Below are 24,438 nucleotides of genomic sequence, written 5' to 3' on the forward strand. Positions count from 1 at the left end.
AGTGAATACTGAATGTACAATACAATAATAAACATTTATTCATTAGAAAAATGCACCAATAAATGAAAAAAAGAAGTACAAAACAATCAAGGAGAGTGATATCAAATCAAAGAACTTAAAGAGCCACACAGATGGGAAATCAAAAATTACCTGTATTACAGTGTATGATGTAGCTGTCTATCAGTGTAAACAATGTGCAAAGTAATTAAACCAAAAAGTACACAATTTATAAAGTTATTGGCTTCTAAAGTAAGGAGTCGACTCTGAATCGCTGAAACGAGTCGTTATAGATTTCAAATCTTTTGCCCATCTCTATGTACGTCACTAGGAACACTTTGCATAATAATAAACGGAACTCTGACCTGCCCCACCCCCACACACAGACGCTGTGGTTGGTGTGATAGCGTCGTGTCAAGGAGTTTTTAATTGTAAAGGCAAGTTTGTTTTATTTTCACTGCCAAAGAATGAAGATCAGAAGAACCAGTGGCTAAAATGTATTTTTTACCACAAAACCAGAGCAGTACAACAAATCCTTGTTGTGTTCACAAAATTTCATTGATGACTTCTTTTCTAATCTCGGTGAGTACAAGGCGGGATTTTCAAAGCGTTTGGCCATAAAATATGGTTCATTACCAACTTTATTTAGAACAACGAGCATCTCCGAATCACAACGCGAAGTATGATTATGAAGTTGTGTTTGTTTTCTCCCGAGCATCTTATCAGTATGTGCGCTGTCTGCAGCCTTTGTCTGCGCTGATCATCATGTACAAACACGTCATTAAAATGAAGTGTAACTCTGTGAATACTCAACGAAGAGACATGAGAGAGATATCTATAGAAAGCTTGACATATCTACTTTACAACTAAACAAGTGCTGCCAAAAACAGATATTCTGTGATAAAGTAATCCATATGAAAACAACGTGATGTCCGTTTTTCACGTCTCCCGTCATTATATATAATGTGACCATGCCCCCGCGCTGAACGCGCTATTCAGATTCAAACTGAAGCGCACGGCTTGAGTACACCCACACAGAAGAAAAAGCAGCGAGACTGTTCAAGTTTTTTATTTTACTGTTTGCTTCGCGGTGAGAGGAATAAGACATAATTCACCCCAAACAGATGCTAATGCATTGTTTACCGTGAAGTTGTGTGTGGAACAACTAATCCAAACTGCTTATGTTAGTTGACCAATCAGAACACAGTATGCTACCGAAAGGTGGGGTTTAAGGAAACGGAATCTTTTGAACAGCTTCGCGTGAACCGTTTGGGGATCTCTGAGAATTGAGGTAATTTTAAAATGATATTTTGACAAAATGACAATGTTTTTTAACCTTGGATGGATTTAAACTTAATGTACAGAACTTATAAACAGTGATAGGAAGCTTAGAATTTTCATCTTACTGGCTCTTTAAAAAAAAAAAAAAACTTGCATCCAGGAATGCCTTTGATGAATAAAAAAATATGAAGAGACAAGATTTCCCCATAGCTAACGTACTGTAACTATTTGAACAAAACATACAGCATGTGATCCTCACTTCTATCACAGTGTTTCTATACATGACAACACCTTACTGGGGATGCAATAATAACACAGTTATAACACAGTTCACTTGCAACATTCCTATTCTGTTCAGTTCTGATGGCTTGGCACACCTACAGAAACAGTCATAGGACAAGAAAAAAAATGCTATTTTTTATTGCAATACTTGGGAGGACATAAATTCCTGAATTAAAAATAAAATAATATTAGTGTAAACATAAATTGGTCATTTCAAACAAATATAACTGTACGTCAGTAAACATAAATTGACCATTTCACACAAATATACCTGTACTTCAGTACAGTAGCCTTCATTCAAAATGAAAAGTGCAATATCACTTAGGACAGCTATCTATTCCTGTATTTTGAGGTTCTTCTGTAAAAAGATAAACCAACATTGACAGTATTGTCGGCAGCAAGGCAAGGCCGGTTTACACTTCACTCACAACAGAGGTACAGTACCTGGGACATAAAGGCGTCATTGTGCAACTTTTGCTACATTTTGGGGGAACTTGCATTCATTTGTTTCCCAACAGAAGAATCATTTAGCATCCACATGAATACTGTCTGCTAACTTTTATTCGGTCATTCCTCCTCAGTGAATGGGCCGGTTGTTCCTCTGTTCTGAAATGCTCCCCAAATACCTGATCCCCAAATACCTGATCATGAAACTTGAAAAAAAAAAAGCCCCTGACCCTCCCCAGGATGCGGGAAACCACATTGATTGACATTGCTTTCTTGGCTAAATTGTTCCTGACAGTGTGTGAATTAGATTTTCAATAGGACCACTTTAGGGTTGGTGCACCACTTTTGAGTTGACGCACCACTGACACGGGTCTCTGGAACAAATGCATTGGTGGTAACACATCCTTAAATTAGCTATATCCTCTTCAGCTAACTCTCTAGCTAAAGCCCATAATTCTAAATCCTTTTTTAAATTCTTTGAGTTCTGCTTAAAAATCTTAAGATTATCTTCAGGTAAATAATTAATGGTGCTTGCTCCAGAACGAATAAAAAGGCACTTTGACTTTTTTTTCTTCTTGTCTAATGTAGTGTAAAAAAGTTTCTTCTGGGTTAATTTATACTTTGGGACAACATCAATCTCAATAACCCACTTGTCCTTGTTACCTGGACATTTTACTTTTACAAACTTGGGGGGCCTAATGCAAGTCATTGCAATATTACTTTTTCCTTTGAAGTGCTCCTGCAGGCCCTTATCAAATTCGTCTACATATTTATCACGAGATGGCACCTCTAGTCCAATAATTTGTCCATGCTTGTACAGTGGTTCATCTCCAACACCAAAATGGATTGTTCCATTTGTTCGAGTGTTCATGCATGCTGCAGCAAACCGGAATGTTTCATTTCTGAATTTTTTAAAGACAGCCTCTTCTGAAGCATTCTCTGTGTTTGCCATGAGTTTGTACTCATGCAGAGGGTCGATAAGGTTGCCTGGGCCAGTTTCAGGTGGAAGTATGTCATCTTGTATGTATACAAATGTTTCGCTGCTTTTATCAAAAGGGCGGGGTGTGCAATATTGAAGTTCAAAGCTTGCTGATATGTCCTCTGGGTTCTCTGAGATAAACAGGTGTGCTTTGGTCTCACTCCCCATATTATTTGTTTGCTTTGTGCATTGTGTCAAATGTAAGGCCGGTGATTGTGCACAGCTTGCTTCATCTTCTTTATTGTGCATGCCATTATTCTGTTCCTCCAATAGTAGAGCATTCTCAAATGGAACAGGTGACTTCCCTCCACTGCCTGTATATTTGGGTTTGTCTTCCAAAGAGATTGACCATGTCTTCACACTTGATATAGCATACCTATTTTCTTCAATGCTGATTTGTGCAGGTATCTCCAGTTGAGCAGATTCAGTGGAAGGACTTTCAGCTGCTACTTTTTCTTGTTGGAAATGCTGAACTGTAGAGGTCACCACTGATGCATCTGTGTCCCTGGGTAAGGCAGTGTGCTTTTCTGAGTTTTTGGGGGAAGTTTTGAACTGGGCCACTATGTTATAGATGTGAACTGCAGGCCCATGGTTTGAAACAAGCTTTAGGAGATCTTCTTCGCCAAAATGAATTAGAGCGGCTCCATAAACATCCTGATCGTAAAGAATCTTAGCATACTCCTCAGGGACTTTGTTCTTGATTAGCCACTTACGGACATCATCTTTCTTCCAGACATCCATGTTATTCAGCTCTGTCCATTTATCTGATGTTCTGTTGTATGGGGAAAATTCTGCATACTGAAAAAAAAAACGATGCAAAATTCATACTGAGGACTTCTACTCAATTATTTAAAGTTAAAATATCTGTAAACAAACATGATGTTCAGGATCGTCAAGGCTATTTTAAATTCCTTAGTGTCCCTATTATGGATTTTTTTTTTCATTATTACCTTTCATGCAGTGTGTAATGTAGCTGTATGTTAATGTAAACATTCTGCAAAGCTTTCTGCAAACTGAAAGTGCATCATAAATAAAGTTATTGTCTGTAAGCCATTTTACATTTAAATCCCATTTCACTATCATTATTATAATAAGATATATTATTGATAGGCCTTATTCCAGTACTGGTAATGGGCGTTCCGTTTCCGATGCTGTCAATCAGAGCAGATTAGCCTGATGCAAAGGAGGGGTTTGGAAAGATGAAAAAATTAATCATTTGAGAGTCTCTGAGAAATAACATAAAATTAAATGCATATTATAAGAAAATGTAAGTGTTTTTTGAACTTGCATGCATGTAAACCTGTTGTTGGGGACTCCCAAAACCGAATTATGAATAGCATAATGGGGCACTTTAATATTTAAAAGCTGCAACAACTTTTGCATCTATTATCTCATATTGCAAAAAAATATATAAATAGATATACAACCAAAGAATATTATACAGTTTCTGAATTGGGTAGTTTTCTTAGTCAATTATTATTTTTCACCCAAGTCCACCTGAAAAACCACAAAAAACCTATATATATGAGCTATTCCAGAAATATGGACATGACATTTGCAGTGAAAATGTTAAAACATGACTTCACTAAAATATACATAAATTACATGTATATGAAAGCATCATACACATAGTTCCAGAGTCCGGAGAACACCAGCAGTACGCAAAACAATTCACCAGCTTTATGTTATTTAAATGGGTCATGAAATGAAGGATCACAATTTTCTTGATATTTAAGCATATGAAACATTACTCTACAGTAAAAACATACTGCAAGTTTCAAAACTCAAAACTAACTCCCCAATGTAAAATATGAATTATTCTTTACTATGAAAGATTATGGTTATCTTTAGTCAGAAGCATTTAAATTGTGGGTTACACTTTATTTCAATGTGTCCTTGTTACAGTTTAAATATAGATTAAAATATTAAGTAATACTAATTAACATGTACTTACTATATGGTTAGGATTAGGGTTTAGTTTAGGGTTACTTGCATGCAATCATTAATAATTAATTGTTATTATAATAGTAAGTACATGTAACATGTAACAAGGACATCGTAAAATAAAGTCTTACCAATAACAAAGGACTGTTGATTTCAAACAAATCATGCTGCCTCTTCAATCACTTGAGTGATTTTGGTTTTAGGTAAAGAAATACTTTTTTGGAGGATAAAAAGAAGAATTATAATTGGCTAAGAGCCTGGTATCTGATAACTAATATTCCAGGGTTTTTACTGTTAAAACATCCCAATGTACTACAAATTCACACACTTCCGGGAACAATGTGAGACTATATAACAGAAAAGAAGACATTCTGATGACTTTACCAAGCTCCATTCACTCTCTCTTATGAAATTAAGTGCATACTTTATGGCGAGCTTGTCCTCTTTTATTGTTTTGAGTGTTTTTGTATATCATCATGCATTAGGCTACAGTGAGGACAGTCTCCTAAATTAACAAATGACCATTTATATTTTTATTATTTCAGTTTTTATAAGTGCACCTGAGAAAAGTGTTTTAATTATTTAAAAAATGCATTTCATGACCCCTTTATTTATATATCTGGATAATTTAGATTGGTTGTGGGCCGTGTCTCACATTGCCCAGCAACATTGCTCAAAAAGTTGCCCTGTGTATCATAACTTACTTACACAAGAGAAACTCACAAAGTTTGATGTCTTCAGAATATTTGTGAACCACTGAGATAAAATCCTGAGCTTTAAAAAGTTATCCTGTGCTAAAAAAAAAAAAAACACTTTATATAGAAAATACTGTACTTCTTAGAATGACCATAAGGTGTCACAACTTTGCAACCTGCAAAGGTTTCCTGAGCCTTCAAAAGAGTCTCTCAGTGTGGTTCTCTAGGCTACACAATCAAGGGCAAGACTGCTGATCTAACAGTTGTCAAGAAGACAATCATTAGCCGCTTTTCCACTGTTGGGCCAGTGTCAGCATATGCTTTATACGGGCCGGGTGGGGCTAATAGCCTCTGACTTGTAGCACCGAGGCCAAAATAGTGCTTCACTAAAACCACTATTTTTACACGCCTCTCAAGAACAATGTCATGCTACCCCATGATTTCACCAACAAAGAGAACTTATCAGAAAATGACTAAGAAATAAGTTAATGGAACTAGCCCGATCACAAAACAAGCACTATAAAAGTGGCAGTTTGTTTACATGCTTTGTTAAATATTTAAATCCAAATGCATCAATGTTTTACTATAATAAGTGATACATTGATCATAATGAATTAATTTATCAGGATTGAAAATTAGTCACACAGACATAAAGCGTCTGCTATTCAGTCGAGTCTGTTTCTGTTTATTTGTAGTCACAGTAGCCTATAAACATCACATTTAGAAAGAATTATCATTTCTACATGATTGTGATAGAGAATAAGAAGCTGACGTATGATTTCTTCAAGTGGTCACATTTACTGTTTACTATGGTAATGTTACTGCTTAGCGTGTATAGTCTTTTTCATCGCTTATAAATATTTCTCCATTGTATGGTGATTATAATCCACATCTGATCAAATTATTTCATACACTTGCTGCTGACTGAAAGTGAGTTTTTAGTTCAACTTATTTTTTAAGTTTTTAATGTCTTTTTAATATCTAGGGATTGTGCTGAAAGGTGCTCCACGCATTCTGTTTATTATTATTTACAGGCCTACAAAATACTCTCCAGCCTTTGTTGAAGAGGTCACAGAAATGTTATCAATAATTTCCTCAGAGTTTGACTGTTTTGCAATTGCAGGGGATTTTAATATTCACATAGATAATGCAGAAAACAAAACTACCAAAGAAATGATAACGGTTCTAAACACTTTTGACCTGATTCAGCATGTGCATGGACCCACACACAAAGGTGGACACACTCTGGATCTAATCATCAGTAGGGGTCTAAACATTTCATCCATTGTTACTAAGGACGTAGCACTATCTGATCACTTCTGTATTTTCTTTGATATATTGATCTCTGCTGCCACTGAATCTAGATCTGTCTCTGTCAGAAGGAGATGCATAAACGAGACCACAAGTATACTATTTATGGAGGCTATATCTTTAACACCAAGCATTTCTGCAGACTCTACTAGATGTTCTCCTTGATTCCTTCAACTCAAACGTTAAGAATGTTATTGATGATATTGCACCAATAATAGTCAGTAAGAAAACAAACAGACAGAAACCAGTTTGGAGAAGATCAACAGCAGTTCAGACTATGAAAAGACAATGCAGAAAAGCCGAGCGGATGTGGCGGAAGACGAAACTTGAAATTCACTATAGCATCTATAAAGACATCCTTCATGCTTTTAATGTGAAACTAGCCACAGCTAGACAAAACTTCTTCTTAAACCTAATAAACAGTAACTTAAATAACACTCGTACTCTTTTTGCCACTGTTGAGAGACTGACAAACCCCCCCAAGTCAGATTCCCAGTGATATGCTATCAGACAGCAAATGCAATGAGTTTGCTTCTTTCTTTTCTGAGAAGATCTTAAATATCAGGAAGGCAATTAGCACATCCTCAAGTAATGCAGAGGTCAGACAGATTCTGCCAAAATATCAAAAAGATACTATGTCTATTTTTGAAACAATTGATAGCAAAATTCTGGAAGACAGTGCAGCAACTAAAATCATCAACCTGTTGTCTTGACACACTTCCCACATCTTTTTTCAAAAGTGTGCTTGACTGCTTAAAAGCAGATCTCTTAGAAGTGGTGAATGCCTCAATTCTTTCTGGGACATTTCCAAACTCCCTAAAAACTGCAGTTGTAAAGCCCCTCCTGAAAAAGACCAATCTTGATAACAAAATTTTGAGCAATTTTAGACTAATATCTAATCCTTTTATAGGCAAAATTATAGAAAAGGTAGTTTTTAATCAGCTGAACAAATACTTAAACTCAAATGGATACCTGGACACAGAGACAGCACTCATTAAGATAATAAATGATATTCGCTTTAATTCTGACCCTGGCAAAATATCGGTGCTGGTATTGCTAGATCTCAGTGCTGCGTTTGACACTGTCGATCATGACATCCGGTCTCTCTTCAGAGAGACTGTAAAACTGGGTCGGGCTTTCTGGGATGGGACTCAAATGGTTCAGATCATACTTAAAAGGGAGAGGCTATTTTGTGAGTCTAGGAGAGCATAAGTCTAAGTGGACGTCCATGACATGCGGAGTCCCACAAGGGTCAATTCTTGCACCGTTCTTGTTTAGCCTGTATATGCTTCCACTAATTCAAATAATGAGAGAGAACCAAATTGCCTATCACAGCTATGCTGATGATACCCAGATTTACCTAGCCTTATCTCCAAATGACTACAGCTCCATTGACTCCCTCTGCCAATGTATTGATGAAATTAATAGTTGGATGTGCCAGAACTTTCTTTCAGAAAGAACTTAACTTTCAGTTAAACAAGGAAAAAACTCATTGCATTTGGAAACAAAGATGAAGTGTTCAAGGTGAATGCATACCTTGACTCTAGGGGTCAAACAACTAAAAATCAAGTCAGAAATCTTGGTGTGTTTCTGCATAAAGACCTTAGTTTCAGTAGTCATGTCAAAGCAGTAACTAAAATCAGCATACTATCATTTAAAAAACATCGCAAGAATTTGATGTTTTGTTTCCAGTCAAGACTTGGATAAACTAGTACATGCCTTTATCACCAGCAGGGTGGACTATGGTAATGGGCTCCTCACCGGCCTTCCCAAAAAGACCATTAGACAGCTGCAGCTCATCCAGAACGCTTCTACCAGGATTCTGACTAGAACCAGAAAATCTGAGCATATCACACCAGTCCTCAGGTCCTTACACTGGCTTCCAGTTACATTTAGGATTGATTTTAAAGTACTTTTACTCGTATATAAGTCACTAAATGACCTAGGACCGAAATATATTGCAGATATGTTCACTGAATATAAACCTAACAGAGCACTCAGATCACTAGGATCAAGTCAGTTAGAAATACCAAGGGTTCACACAAAACAAGGGGAGTCTGCCTTTAGTTACTATGCTGCCCGCAGTTGGAATCAGCTTCCAGAAGAGATCAGATGTGCTAAAACACTAGTCACATTTAAATCTAGACTCAAAACGCATCTTTTTAGCTGTGCATTTGTTGAATGAGCACTGTGCAATGTCCGAACTGATTGCACTATATTTTCACTGTTTTATTGTTATTATTATTTTTAATGTAAAATCATTTTCTTACTGTTTTTAAATGTTTTAATCATTTTAAAAGTTTTAAAATTGCTTGTTTTATTTTTGTTATTATTTTTCTTCATGATTATTTTACTTTCTTTTATGTAAAGCACTTTGAATTACCATTGTGTACGAAATGTGCTATATAAATAAACTTGCCTTGCCTTGCCTTGCCTTGCCTAAAGTTTTTAATGCTGGTGTAAGCTGCTAGCTTACTTATTTCATTTGGAAACCAAGACCTGTGAGTCAGGAGGAAGGGTGGAGCCCAAGTTGCTTGAAGTCCAGTGTTAAGTTTCCACAGTCTGTGATGATTTGGGGAGCAATGTCATCTGCTGGTGTTGGTCCTTAGTGTTTTTTGAAAACCAAAGTCACTGCACCAGTTTATCAAGAATATTTTGAGCACTTCATGCTTCCTTCTGCTGACCAGCTTTTTGAAGATGCTGACTTCATTTTCCAGCAGGATTTGGCACATGCCCACACTGCCAAAAGCACCAGAAGTTGATTAAATGACCATGATGTTGGTGTGCTTGATTAGCCAGCAAACTCACCAGACCTGAACCCCACAGAGAATCTATGGGCTATTGTCAAGAGGAAAATGAGAAACAAGAGACCAAACAATGCAGATGAGCTGAAGACCACTGTCAAAGAAACCTGGTCTTCCAGACCACCTCAGCAGTGCCACAAACTGATCACCTCCATGCCACACCAAATTGAAGCAGTAATTAAAGCAAAAGGAGCCCTTACCAAGTGTTGAGTACATGTACAGTAAATTAACATACTTTCCAGAAGGCCAACAATTCAGTAAAAAAAATTGTAGTGGTCTTTTGAAGTATTCTTATTTGTTGAGATTGTGAATTGGTGGGTTTTTGTTAAATGTGAGCCAAAATCATCACAATTAAAAGAACTAACTTCAGTCTGTGTGAACAAAATTTATGTAATACATGACTTCAACAATTTCAGTTGGATTACTGAAATAAATGAACTGCACCCTGGGGAAGCACCCTGGGCTCGCTCGCTCACTCTATCTCTCTCTCTCGCCTGCGCGCTCTCTCTCTCTCTGCCCTGTTAAACTGACAGGACTTAAACACATGCGAATGATAAACTTTCACTCTATGATGGTTAAGTTGTGCAATTAATCCGCGAATCACATTCGTCAAGTGCCGGGGAGCAGCTGTCCTGTACAGTTAATGAATAACGGATTAACTATGACAGCCTACAGCGCACATCCTGCGATGTGACTATCGTGGATTCATACATTGCGCTATCGATGCTTAAACGACACATCGTGCAGCCCTAGCTTATATGATATTAGACTGCGTAGCCTATAATAAAAGATAATGAATTTCAAACCTTAACTAAACACATTTTTATTCAAAGATCAACAGTCTGTCATTAGTCTTTAGTCTGCCACAAAAAACAACAACATTCAAATCATGAACTCAAAAATAAGTCGCATTTATTTAGAACCAAGAACCAAGAGAAAACATTACCGTCTCCAGCCGCGAGATGGCGCTCTCGCGGCTGAAGATGGTAATGTTTTAACTTTAACTTCAATGGTAAACCATAGACAGTAACAGAAATGGACACAGCGACCCCATTGGATTCAACGCAGACAAGTGAAGTCAATTAGAAGCACTTACGTCCTGGGGGTCGGGCATACTGTGCAGACTCAAACTGAGCTTGATGACATAGATGTCATGTGAGCAACCTGTAGACTTCTAATCGCTGTGCCAAGAGAAATCTGAATCACCCACCGAATCTTCCAGAGAAGGCGAGCATGAACAGGAGTAAATTTTGGTAAGTATTCTGATTAATTATCTCCCTTGACTTCATGCCTCCACGTCCCCCCGATAGCCTCATAGACAGTAAAAGACTGTCTGCGAGCTTCTCCTCCTGCCAATATGGTAATTTCTCTACTGTGCGACAGAGAGTCACTGGTTATGATACAATCGTTAGCCATTTTTTACAAAAACTGCTTCTACTGGACCATAACGTACGATACAAGGTAATGGAGCCTTTAATACATTTTCGTGTTTCTTTAGAAATAATTAATGTACAAATGGAGTCTTCAGATGTAAATTTGTTGGCTCTCAAAATGACGGCAAAGTGAATGGGGGTCAATGGAACGCTCATGTAATCTTTATTTATTTATAATTTATAATTATTATTGTCGTTGTTAAGTTAGTGTTTGTAAAAAAGGCTATGGGTTTCTATTTTTCTAACTGTATTTAAATCTCTCCTTCTACATGTTGAGACATGTATATACACAGACCACTTCACCTGAGCGAATTAGCGTCCAGAAACCTTGACCACGTGATTCCCCCCGCCCTCACAGTGACTGAAGATCAGTGCAGGGGGATACAGGTCGAAGCCTTAAGTTTCTGCATTATCATTGTTTCTGGACTGTTTAAAGATCGCCTTTTGGACAAAGTGTTGCGTGTGAATGCAAAAGTAAGTTTGAATAGCTTATTATATAGTCGATGAGAGATTTATTCACGTCTGTATACAAGTTAATATGTCCGTGAGGTAACGATGTCTATGTGTATGCGTGCATTTATAATTCGCATTTATAATTCGCGTGTAACATTGTAAACATTGTAACCCGTTGTTTATATGCTTATATACATATCTGGTGAGTGCTAGAGTAACATATGTTGTTATCAGTACAAGTTAAGTTCCCGTTTGAAACAGGGTTCGCTGCATTTCTTTATATCTAACGAGTATACTGTTAAAATATAACTTTCTAAGCACATGCGCTCTCGTAGCTCAGACTGAGTGGCGCTTCATAAGCGTCCCGGCTCTAACAGGGTGTCAAGTTACAAATGTGCGCTGCTTATAATATAAGAATTACAGCCTGCCTTGTATTCTACATTTCTTTTTGCAAATAATGTTCATATTGATGTTTAATTATCAAGTTTAATTTACTGTGCTGTGTTATTGCCAGTTTGTTATAATTTATTTTTACTATTATCATGTATATTATGTATATTTATGTTTATGTCTTTGGTTTATATTTTTGTAGAAAAACCACAACCACGACCAAACCATCTGTTGAGTGGTGACAATAAATGGGTTATTCCCAGAAAAGTGCATCTTCATTTCGTCTCTAATCGGACAGTCTTTGGTGGGTCAGCACCCTGATCTGGCAACTTGTGTCTTATAACACTACCAAGCAAACAAACTAATTTACATGGTCCTTCGAGCCGGAGCCTGGACTTGCCAAAGAGATAGAAGATGTCACAACATGAAGAGGATGAGCCAACTGTGCGAGTCAGGAGGAAAACTGTCCTTCCCGCACGTTATGATGAGTATGATCTCACTGGATTCAACCTCCCTAAGCATGATACACAACCCATGTCCCCACTCGTACATTCAAGCAGACTGGCTGAAGGCGACGAAGCAGAAGAAGGCGCAAGTGGCTTTACTCCATTGTTACCAGGTTATGAAGTAGACAGTCCGCTACAGTGGTCTGGTGACGAGTATGATTCTGCATCAGAGATCATAAGGAGAGAGAATAAGGATCTCCGCATAGCCCTGCAAATGATACAGCAGGAAAGAAACACATTCCAGAACGCAAATGACCAATACATAAAGGAGATTTCTCAGCTCAAGCAACAGATAAAGCAGCAACAATTTCAGATGGATCAACAACGTCCAGGAAATCAGCCACCTTCACCTGTTGCCCTTCCAAGGAAGCATAGCTCCAGTCGTCCTATACCTGCACCACGTGTCCAGCCACAGGCACATTCTGTGGAAATGGGAAGCAAACCTGTACCAGCTCAACGCATTAGGCTACAAATGGAGCATCAGACTCAAAACAAGTTTCATAGCTCAACTCCAGTATCCGCCCCCCTTACAAAACAGAGCGCCTCCTACCATTATATGCCACAAACGGGTCAGAGATCCGACGTGCAATATTCCCATGGAGAGGACCCATCTAATTCTCCATATAGGGACTCTCAAGACACTGCCAGGCATCCACAAATACAATGCCGCTCACTTACTCCATCACCTCCGCCTGAGCAAGAACTGATGTATCGAGGTCCAACTCCTACGATCCCTGACTTCATACATCCCAACCCAAGAGAGTTCTCGCGGCTGAAAATTGCTCTGGAGAATGTCCTCCCAGCTAATACAACAGAAAGATTCAAATTTCAGATACTGATGGACCATCTGAAGTTAGAGGAGGCTTTACTAATTGCTGACTCATACTGTCATTCTCAACATCCTTACACAAGAACAATGGCCGCTTTAGACCAACAGTATGGCCAGCCACATCAACTGGCTCTCCAGCGCATTGCCGAGTTAATGGATGGCCCAAGCATAGCTAGTGGAGATCAGAAGGCATTTCGTCTTTTCGCTCTTAAAGTCCGTTCACTAGTTGGCATGCTGGAGCAGTTAGGCAGGAAGGGCGCTCACGAGTTACAATGTGGTTCTCATGTGTCTCGGCTGCTTGGAAAGCTTCCCCACGACCTGAGATCAGGGTTTCGGAGGTTTGCACATCCACATCGTGTACCCATCCCTACTCTTCTGGATCTTGCAGAATGGCTGGAGTTCGAAATTGAAGTTCAAGAGGACACTACAAGGTTCGTAAGCAATCAACGCAAAGGACCCTCAACACAAACACGAGAGACTTTTAGAGACTCTAAGCCAGCCACTAAAGGCACCACAATTTTTCTGGGTACTGAGAAGGTGAATCCTGAGTCTACACTATCTACTCCACCATCTACCAGTTCTCTGAGGCCCTACTGCCCCTACTGTGACAACAGTAAGCACTCCCTTAACAACTGCAGCAACTTCAAACGGCTTACTAAGGAGCAAAAACAAAGCTGGGTCAAAGACAATAATAGATGCTGCCGTTGTGGCAGAACTCACAAGTCTGCAGAATGTAACCTGAAGATGCGCTGCAGACAGTGCAGCAGTCGACACCTTATGGTTCTGCATGACATCAGTGTTGGTAAGCCAGAGAATCCAAAGTTTGTTAAGGATGAAACTGCTGATACCAACAGCTGTCTATTCAATACCATGAATGAGATTCTCCTGATTCATATACCACCTACCAGCAGGAAGGTTCTACTTAAAATCAGCAAAGTGATTCTCAGAAATGGCAAGAAAAGGTTGAACGCATACGCAATCCAGCATGATGGATCGGAAAGAACTATCCTCCTTCACAGTGCAGCACAGCAGTTAGGCCTCAAAGGTCACCCTGAAGATCTCCCACTCAGAACAATCAGGCAGGAGCTACAAGTGCTCAGAGGAGCAGCAGTCTCATTTGTGATCTCACCAATTGCTCAGCCGACTAAAAGGTATTACATCAAAAGTGCTTTCACTGCTCAACAGTTAAGCTTAGCAGAACATTCACACCCAGTGAAGACTCTGAGGGAGAGATATCAGCACCTTAAAGGACTTCCACTGCACCACTTTGAAGCGGTCTGTCCTGTGTTGCTCATTGGTTCAGATTATCTCCATCTAATCACTCCTGTAGAACCAGTTAGGCTAGGACCACCAGGGGGACCAGCTGCCATAAAGACACGACTTGGCTGGACATTACAGGGTCCGATCCAACACTTACGGAAGGACATGACTGAACAACACTGTCTCTTTACTGCAGTCTCATTCCCGGAAGCTGATCTCTACAGGCAAGTAGAGAAATTATGGCAGATGGACTTACTACCCTGGCGTAACGAAAAGATGTGTCTCAGATCCAAACAGGACCAAGAGGCAGTGGAGCTTCTTGAAAGGAAGACGGCAAGGGTTGAAGTGGAGGGCGTCAAACGATATGCAACCCCTCTCCTGCGTGTCAAGAACATGCCTGAACTTAAAGCACCAAAAGAAGCCGTCTTGTCGCAGCTGAGGCCACTGAAAGGAGACTAGCCAAAAATCCCCAGCAAGCAGCCACTTATACCAAAGAGATTGCAAAACTGGTACAAGCAGGATATGTTAACAATTTACCTCAAGATGCTGTAACAGACACATTTGGCTCCTGGTACATCCCACACCACATGGTGCAGCACAATGGGAAAAACAGGATAGTTTTCAACTGCTCGTTCCAATATCATGGACAAAACCTCAATGAGCTTCTGCTCCCAGGACCAGTATTGGGGCCATCTCTACTTGCGGTGCTACTCAGATTCAGGGAACATTCCGTGGCAGTCAGCAGTGACATCAAGGGGATGTTCCACCAAGTTAGGCTGCTCCCAGAAGACAAACCACTATTGCGCTTCCTCTGGAGAGACCTAAATGCACAAGAACTACCCAGTGTGTACGAATGGCAAGTCCTTCCTTTCGGCACCACTTGCAGCCCCTGCTGCGCCGTCTTTGCACTCCAGAAACATGCCATTGATCATAGCCAGCCAGGAGATGATGTCCGTAATTCTGTGCTGAAATCCTTTTATGTAGATAACTGCTTACAAAGCTTCACTTCAGCAGAAGAGGCAAAATGCTTTGTTGACAGAATCAGGACCCTGCTGGCAGATGGAGGCTTTGAGTTGAGGCAGTGGTCCAGCAATGCCCCTTCAACGATAAGTCACCTGCCCCACGACACTATATCAGACAGTGCAGAACTCTGGATTTCGCAAGGCCGTACGGACATCCATGAATCAACCTTGGGGCTCCTCTGGAACCATCAGTCTGATACACTCTCCTACAAATACCGTGCTAAGGACAGTTGTGAGACCACCATGCGCAACATATATAAAGTGCTGGCCAGCCAGTACGACCCGTTAGGTTACCTCATCCCGCAGTGTTGAGTACTCGAGACTCGGACTCGGTCTTGGACTCGGTCTCGAGACCGTATTTTAATGGTCTCGGTCTTGTCATGGACTCGTGTGCATTTTGACTCGGTATTGACTCGGACTCTAACATATTAGGAATTGGACTTATGCCCGAGTCCACTCGAGTCCCAATCAAAATATTTTATGATTATTACTGTATGTTAATGTTTATTTGAATTGATGTTAAATTGAAATTGATTGACACATCCAATGACTGGTGATTTTCTTTTGACGTGAGACGTTAAGCCAGCGACACACCGGATGTGTGGCGCAAGCATCTCAGCTGCGTGGCGTGTCTGTTTTTAATTCGGCTCCCATGTTAACAGGTTAGATCTTGCAGACTGCCTGCGTGAGACGCGCGGAAAACCCGTGCATGCTAGAAATAGAACCGACGCATATTTTTAACGTGACACGCGTGCATGTTGGAAGCGTTTCCAGGCAAAATATACTAGGAAGATATGTCATTTTGTACACAAATACATATTAATTCATGAAATTTTGATATTTGAAAGTCTATAGGTTGGCATAAATTCAGATATAAATGTAATTTAGAAAATAAATTAATAATGATCGATTTTCAAATATTGCACCTGTCAAACATACTCTATTTTGTCCTACCAGTAGGTGTGTAAAAAAAAAAAAAAAGTTGATATTGTTGTCATGAAAACAAGAGCCTGGTTTTTCGGCGGCCTCCCTCTGTCACCTACAGCAGCAGCAGCGCGCCAAGCGCCGCATGCAGGCACGCTTCTGGTGTGTAAAGACAGAAAACGCGAAGCAGCCACCACGCTTCTGGCACGCAGCAGAGACGCCACGCAGCCAGTATGTCACCAGCCTTAAGTTACCCTCCTGCCATCCGCCTGTAGTGATCCCGCTTTCCAGAAAGCCACATTGCTACATTATTTCTCTCAACTGTGTTATTTTTTACAAAGTAGGACAAAATGGTAACAGAAAAAAAAAAAATCGTTTAATTAAATTATATAATGAATACAGACACAGACTGACTGTCTCAACACTAAACATCCCCCCCCCCCCCCAAAAAAAAAATGTCTGACAGAATGCATTGAACTTATATGGCATTTCATCCAGCTTTCTTCCCCTGGCACATACACACTTTTGCATGAAATTTTCCTGGAAAGTCAGTCGGCTCTTGTGTGTATGCCCTCCGTAACTAAAAAAAACTTCGACTAGTGTGTATTTTACCCTGCATTAAAACGCACCATCCAGGGAAATTAGCATTAGATTATCCGTTGCTGTTACAGAAAGTGATGAAATGGTAACTTTTGTCAGTCCCCGCTTCCTCTGCACCAGTAGAGAGAGTTTTTAGTCTGGGTGGATTGATCATGAGACCACATCGTGCTTGGTTGGGTAGCAGGATGGTCTCCTCACTTATTTTTTTGAAAAGTAGTTGTAATACTACAGTTGCCCATCTGTAATCTTCACAACATCTAAAGTGAACATAATCCAAGCCATTGTAAGGATATTAGCAGTCATTAGTTAAGCTTCAAGGTTAAAAGTTATGTAAAAGCTGTTACAGTTGAACATTTACAGGTATAGTGGTACAGTTATGTTACTTGTACTAGAAGTGTTATGTAGAATTACAATATAGTCATACAGTAATGTTATGTGTACTAGAAAGGTTATATGGATGTGTATAGTGGTACAACGATGTTATGTGAAAATGAGCACTTAATATTGACAAGTAACAATTCATAATACTAATAAAATTAACTTTACACCACATACTATGTGGCCCTTTTACCCTTTATTGTTTCCACCTAACATTTTACATACTCTTGAAGATTTCTATAGGTCTTGTCTCAGACCCAATCTCTCTGGTCTCGGTCTTGACTCGGACTCGACCCTTTCTGAACTCGGTCTTGACTCGGACTCGACCCTTTCTGAACTCGGTCTTGACTCGGACTCGACCATCTCTGGACTCGATCTGGACTCGGACTCGAATGAGCTGGTCTCGACTACAACACTGTCATCCCGTATACCACTCGCGCCAAGATCATTGTACAACATCTGTGGGATAAAAAACGGGATTGGGATGATCCACACTTGCCTGCAGATCTGTTACAAACCTGGACTATTGTGGGAGGAGGAGCTACCAGCCCTACAAAATATTGTTCTTCCTCGGTGTTACTGTAGCCCCATCAAAGACACAGCAATGAGCCTAAGAGACATTCATGTTTTCTGTGATGCCTCCGAACGTGCATATGGCTCCGTGGCATATCTTCGAACAGAGGACCAACATGGGCAAACAGAGGTGGCTTTCCTAACAGCCAGATCCCGTGTAGCACCAAAAAAACAACAGTCTGTTCCACGACTGGAATTATGCGCTGCACTGACTGGAGCTCAACTTGCCAAAGGACTCCAAACCGAGTTGAACCTACCCATACGCCAAAAGATCTTGTGGACTGACTCTACCACCGTCCTCACATGGTTACAATCCGATTCATGCCGGTTCAAAGTATTTGTGGGGACTCGGGTTGCAGAGATCCAGGATCTCACAGAGAAACACAGCTGGAGATATGTACCCTCCGCAAGCAATCCAGCTGATGACATCACTCGGGGAAGGAGTCTTTGTGAGCTTGGCCCAGAAAGTCACTGGTACCAAGGACCACTCTTCCTGAAAAATCCACCTAATCTGTGGCCTGAATGCCCCACTTAAAAAGAAGCTAGACAATAATGAGCTTCGTAAGGTTGGTACCTGCACTCTAGTATGTTTCACATATTCTGATTTCAGTCAGTTTAAGACTCTCGAGGAGCTAATCGAGTCCATAGCTCTTCAAGGGTCTACTGATAGTAATCCCACAGCTAGTGACTACAGAAGAGCTGAGATTAGTGTTCTGCAGCAAGCACAGCAGGAATGTTTTCCATCAGACTTAGAGCAACTGAGGACTGGTAAACCACTTGCGTGCAACAGCAGACTAAGAGCATTAGCCCCAGAACTTGATGGAGAATCCCAATTAATCCGAGTCGGTGGACGTTTACGACATAGTCCCTACCTGGAGCCCAACAACATGCACCCTATTGTACTGAATCCAAGACACCCAATCACGAAACTTATCATCCAAAATTGTGATTCTAAACTCTGTCATCCAGGTCCTGAGAGGGTGTTCGCTGAACTCCGCCGTAAGTACTGGGTTCTGCGTGGAAGAGAGGCTATCAAGCGTTTGCAACGAGAGTGTGTGCAGTGTCAGAGATGGAGGAACAAACCAGAGGTGCCTAAAATGGCGGACCTTCCCCCAGCAAGACTGCGTCTTTTCAAGCCCGCCTTTTACTCCACTGGCGTGGACTGCTTCGGTCCTTACACTATTAGAACAGGTCGGCGCAGTGAGAAGAAATGGGGAATAATATTCAAATGCCTCACCACTAGAGCAGTCTACATCGACATCCTCTACAGTCTGGAAACTGACTCCTTCCTTATGGCTCTCAGGCGGTTCACAGCTAGACGGGGAAAACCCCATGAACTTCTGTCAGACCAAGGCACGAACTTCAGAGGAGGTGAGAGAGAGCTAAGGGAAGCCTTTACAGCTCTTGGCCCAGATCTGCAGAGACAATTGGCCAAACAGCAGATCAAATTCCAATTCAATACACCAAATTCACCACACTTTGGAGGCTGTTGGGAGCGAGAAATTCGCTCTTTGAAAAACGCACTGATGGTTACTCTAGGAACTCAATCAGTAACCTTTGAGGTTCTTCAAACCGTGTTGGTAGAGATTGAGGGAATTTTGAATTCCAAACCACTGGGATATACATCATGTAATGCTTCAGATCCTGACCCTATTACTCCAAATTGCTTTCTAATGGGGCGGCCGGATGCATCACTCCCCCTGACAGTATACCCACAGTCGGAACTGATCAGTCGGCGTCGATGGCGCCACAGCCAAATCCTTGCGGACCAATTTTGGAGACATTATGTCAAATTCTACCTCCCTGGTCTTCAAGGTCGTCAAAAATGGCAAAGGGATACTCCAGACATCCAGGTTGGCACTGCGGTGCTGATCATTGACCCGCAGCTACCCAGAGCTCTCTGGCCCGTAGGGAAGGTGTCAGAAGTATACCCTGGAGCTGACACCAGAGTGAGGACAGCCAAAGTTCAAGTGGGAGATAGGGCTTACACTAGACCAGTCGCACGCCTTATACAATTACCTGCCATTCCTGATTAAAGTAATTGTAAATCCAACCAATAAAATAAGCCTTTTTGTATAAGTACATATTTCCTTATGGAAATCTGGGGGCGGCTGTAAAAAAGGCTATGGGTTTCTATTTTTCTAACTGTATTTAAATCTCTCCTTCTACATGTTGAGACATGTATATACACAGACCACTTCACCTGAGCGAATTAACGTCCAGAAACCTTGACCACGTGATTCCCCCCGCCCTCACAGTGACTGAAGATCAGTGCAGGGGGATACAGGTCGAAGCCTTAAGTTTCTGCATTATCATTGTTTCTGGACTGTTTAAAGATCGCCTTTTGGACAAAGTGTTGTGTGTGAATGCAAAAGTAAGTTTGAATAGCTTATTATATAGTCGATGAGAGATTTATTCACGTCTGTATACAAGTTAATATGTCCGTGAGGTAACGATGTCTATGTGTACGCGTGCATTTATAATTCGCGTGTAACATTGTAAACATTGTAACCCGTTGTTTATATGCTTATATACATATCTGGTGAGTGCTAGAGTAACATATGTTGTTATCAGTACAAGTTAAGTTCCCGTTTGAAACAGGGTTCGCTGCATTTCTTTATATCTAACGAGTATACTGTTAAAATATAACTTTCTAAGCACATGCGCTCTCGTAGCTCAGACTGAGTGGCGCTTCATAAGCGTCCCGGCTCTAATAGGGTGTCAAGTTACAAATGTGCGCTGCTTATAATATAAGAATTACAGCCTGCCTTGTATTCTACATTTCTTTTTGCAAATAATGTTCATATTGATGTTTAATTATCAAGTTTAATTTACTGTGCTGTGTTATTGCCAGTTTGTTATAATTTATTTTTACTATTATCATGTATATTATGTATATTTATGTTTATGTCTTTGGTTTATATTTTTGTAGAAAAACCACAACCACGACCAAACCATCTGTTGAGTGGTGACAATAAATGGGTTATTCCCAGAAAAGTGCATCTTCATTTCGTCTCTAATCGGACAGTCTTTGGTGGGTCAGCACCCTGATCTGGCAACTTGTGTCTTATAACACTACCAAGCAAACAAACTAATTTACAGTGTTCATAAACGAGTTATGTATGGTCTTTCAAGAATTTCAAGTTTACAATAAAACAATTTACGATAAATATTTTTAAAGCTTGTGTCATGTGGTGCCCCCCTAGTTGTTGTGAATGGTTGGTGCCCCTGGGCACTGGCCCAAGTGCCCTTATGGATAATCTGGCTCTGCTGCTAGTATATCTTGTTATTAGCTTGTGCCTGTAATTGTTTTATAACACTAAAACAGCTTTAAAACATTGTGGGGTAACACAACTTACAGGTAACAGCTGATGTTGAGGGCCTATGCTGTTGTTGTTTCTGCTGATACTGCTGGAGATGACTGCCTCCTGAGACAACAGACATTAAAACATAGGAGATATATTAGGTGATTAAACAATTGCTACAGTATGTGACCATGACAAGATGTAAAGATTGGTGACAATGTTTGAAACTGACTGACTGTGACTGTCCTGCTGTAGCTCTGCAGGTGCTGTCAAGGCTGACTGCTACGAGAGGGAGTAAGAGGCAGATGCTCAAACAGGCTGCTGCAAACCAAGAGCTACAGGTAGAGAAAATAAGATACCAGATAAAAAAAAAATGAATGGGGGAAAGGATAAGGGTGCCCATGGCAGGGGTAAATATATATATAGACAGCATTGTTAACATCATTTCATATATTGCATTGTGATTCTGAGATATACAGTTGGATTTGGATTGATTATATGTGTAACCAAAAATCAAAATAAAGAAACTAAATGTGTGTGTGTGTGCTCTTAGTTTTTGTGACATATCAAGACACAACTCTGTATAATGACATGGGTATGACACAGGTATTACAAGGAGAGGGTGACTTAGGACTTATGAGGACATAACCCATGTCCCCATTTTTCAAAATGTTTATAAATCATACACAATTTTTTTGAGAAATTAAAAACGCACAAATTTTCCTGTGAGGGTTAGGGTTAGGTGTTGGGTTGGTGAAGGCCGATAGAATATACAGTTTGTACAGTATAAAAACCATTACGCCTATGGGATGTCCCACCTTTTCACAAAAACTGAGATAATCAGTATAAGCCTGTTTTACTGTACCAGTGCTGAGATAATTATTTATAAGGAACTCTATGTTTTTTAATGAAAGTGAAAGTGAAAGTGAAGTGACATTCAGCCAAGTATGAGTGACCCATACTCAGAATTTGTGCTCTGCATTTAACCCATCCAAAATGCACACACACAGAGCAGTGAACACACACACACACTGTGAGCACACACCCGGAGCAGTGGGCAGCCATTTATGCTGCAGTGCCCGGGGAGCAGTTGGGGGTTCGATGCCTTGCTCAAGGACACCTAAGTCGTGTTATTCTGTGCTGTGCATTTAACCCATCCAAGAGCACACACACAGCAGTGAGTAATGAACACACACTCAATGTGAACACACACCCAGAGTAGTGGGCAGCCATATACTCCTGTCTGCTGTCATATTATGAGTTTTTACAGAAGTTTAACTTTCCTGCTTCACCCAAAAAATATGCAATTGTGTTTTAATGCTGTTCATGAGTTATTACACTGTTTAAAGGTCTTTATAGACCTGTACCACCTCTCTGTGATCCATTCAAAACAATAGTGGGTAAACCTTTTTTTCGTTCCCCATCCAAAACTGATTCATGCTCTTTTTCAAAAATAGTTGAGACAAGTTATCTCCAAACCATAAGTTATTGCCTATTGGAGTAATTTTACAAATAAGTTTAGCTTTTGCCACATAATTACCTTATTGTGAACAAAGTAAGAGAAGTATCTTTCAAATTAATCCACATATTTTCTTTCCTCTGAAAAATTATTGGCACAGTTAATGCACCCATTCCTGTGTGATAAAACAATTGAACTACTTTGCTACACGAGATGTAGCAAAAAACCACGAGCTTGTATTTGAGGCTGAAAGACATTAAGTAAAGTTAACCACTTTATCTAATAGTAGTTGAGTGATCATTGCACAAGATACTAGGTGTCATATGTGACCTTGAACATGGTCGAGAAAGTGTGCCATCCCTACTGAATAAATAAATTATTAAATAGGACTAAACGATGTCATATCTATTGCATCATATGTCGAGTTCAAAAGTTTGATTAGCGAAACGCACCAATCAGAAGTGCATCAAAACTCCAGTTTTGCATTTGACGCACCCTTAATAAAAAGAAACAGCAATTTACGTGATGTTACAGCCGGAGACAACTTACTTTTCAGTCTGTTACTCACCGAGATGTTCTTTCAAATATTTGTGTCGCTAGTAGTTATTGATTCTCTTCCTCATTTATGCATCAACTCCCGCGCTGTAAAGTGAACTCGTGCTGCTTCTGACAGAATTCCAACATATGTCAGAGACGCATGCATTATCCACGGATCATCAGAGGATAAAAACGTTAGTCCCATTATTTATAAACAATGGTATAACTAATGCGGATTTTTTTATTGCATCTGTTCCGGACTCAATGACGGAAGTTTTGCGTTCGCTGCTTTCTTAATATCTGCCAGCGCTTAGAGAGCGCCGCCCTCCAGAGCCACACACACACACACACACACACAGATTGATCAGACATATATCTGAAAAAGGGAGACAGGTGGCTTCAAATAAAGTACTTTATAATTATATTATGCCATGTGACACTGTAAACAGAGGCATTACCATAGTAGAGACTGCCACATTAGGACACCCTTCATCTGTAAATTTCAACTACGGTGTAGTCGTCACCGTGAGAACATTTATCTGCGGCTAATCTTATTTAGCACAAAACCTTATTTAATTTCATCCCTTGTTTTAGTTAGACTACATATTTGTATATGTGTATTTTGTTTCCATATTCAAGTTACTGTCCCCTATTTGTCTTTGTAAATTTGAATTGTTCAAAAAAAGTAAAAGTGAAGAGAGAAACAATAATTGGAACCAATTGTTTAGCAAAATGATTTAGGCTTAGCCTGGAAGAGTTTGAAACACAACATGCTGTTGACACCTGCTGGCCAGAAATAGTGTATATCAAACATGCAGGGGAAAAAAATCTCACTATAAAAACAAATTGAAAATGCTCTATTGAGAGTGTAGTCAATTAAATCAAATACAATTGACAATTCATCAAATACCATTATATATAAATCTTTATAATATGTACCATCATTTCGTACGTTTTTATAGAAGGCTATAGAGCAATAAGAGACTTCACCGCCTCATTTTTATTATGCAAATGTTTTATTTAAAATGT

General features: G+C 39.9%; 1 protein-coding gene and 1 long non-coding RNA gene across 4 annotated transcripts; one reads left to right on the forward strand and one right to left on the reverse strand.

Moving 5' to 3' along the window:
• Positions 1-1,405: 1,405 nt before the first annotated feature.
• On the reverse strand, positions 1,406-24,130 carry LOC113071257 (sterile alpha motif domain-containing protein 9-like). Of its 3 annotated transcripts, none has more exons than XM_026244622.1 (4): positions 23,441-24,130; positions 21,646-21,748; positions 21,468-21,536; positions 1,406-3,784 (listed from the first exon to the last, which is right to left on the reverse strand). In XM_026244622.1, exon 4 carries the CDS (start codon positions 3,725-3,727, stop codon positions 2,333-2,335), a length of 1,395 nt encoding a protein of 464 aa, XP_026100407.1. In that variant the 5' UTR covers positions 3,728-3,784; positions 21,468-21,536; positions 21,646-21,748; positions 23,441-24,130; the 3' UTR covers positions 1,406-2,332. The 3 variants fall into 3 exon arrangements, with proteins under 3 accessions (XP_026100407.1, XP_026100406.1, XP_026100408.1); XM_026244621.1 differs by having other exon boundaries at positions 21,650-21,748; positions 23,441-24,127; XM_026244623.1 differs by lacking the exons at positions 21,468-21,536; positions 21,646-21,748; positions 23,441-24,130 and adding an exon at positions 19,346-19,688.
• On the forward strand, positions 20,347-21,108 carry LOC113071259 (uncharacterized). Its single transcript, XR_003280064.1, has 2 exons — positions 20,347-20,482; positions 21,041-21,108. It is a non-coding gene; the product is annotated as an uncharacterized LOC113071259 (long non-coding RNA).
• Positions 24,131-24,438: the final 308 nt, after the last annotated feature.

Source organism: Carassius auratus, unplaced genomic scaffold (assembly GCF_003368295.1).
Source record: "Carassius auratus strain Wakin unplaced genomic scaffold, ASM336829v1 scaf_tig00006720, whole genome shotgun sequence".
NCBI lineage: Eukaryota > Metazoa > Chordata > Actinopteri > Cypriniformes > Cyprinidae > Carassius > Carassius auratus.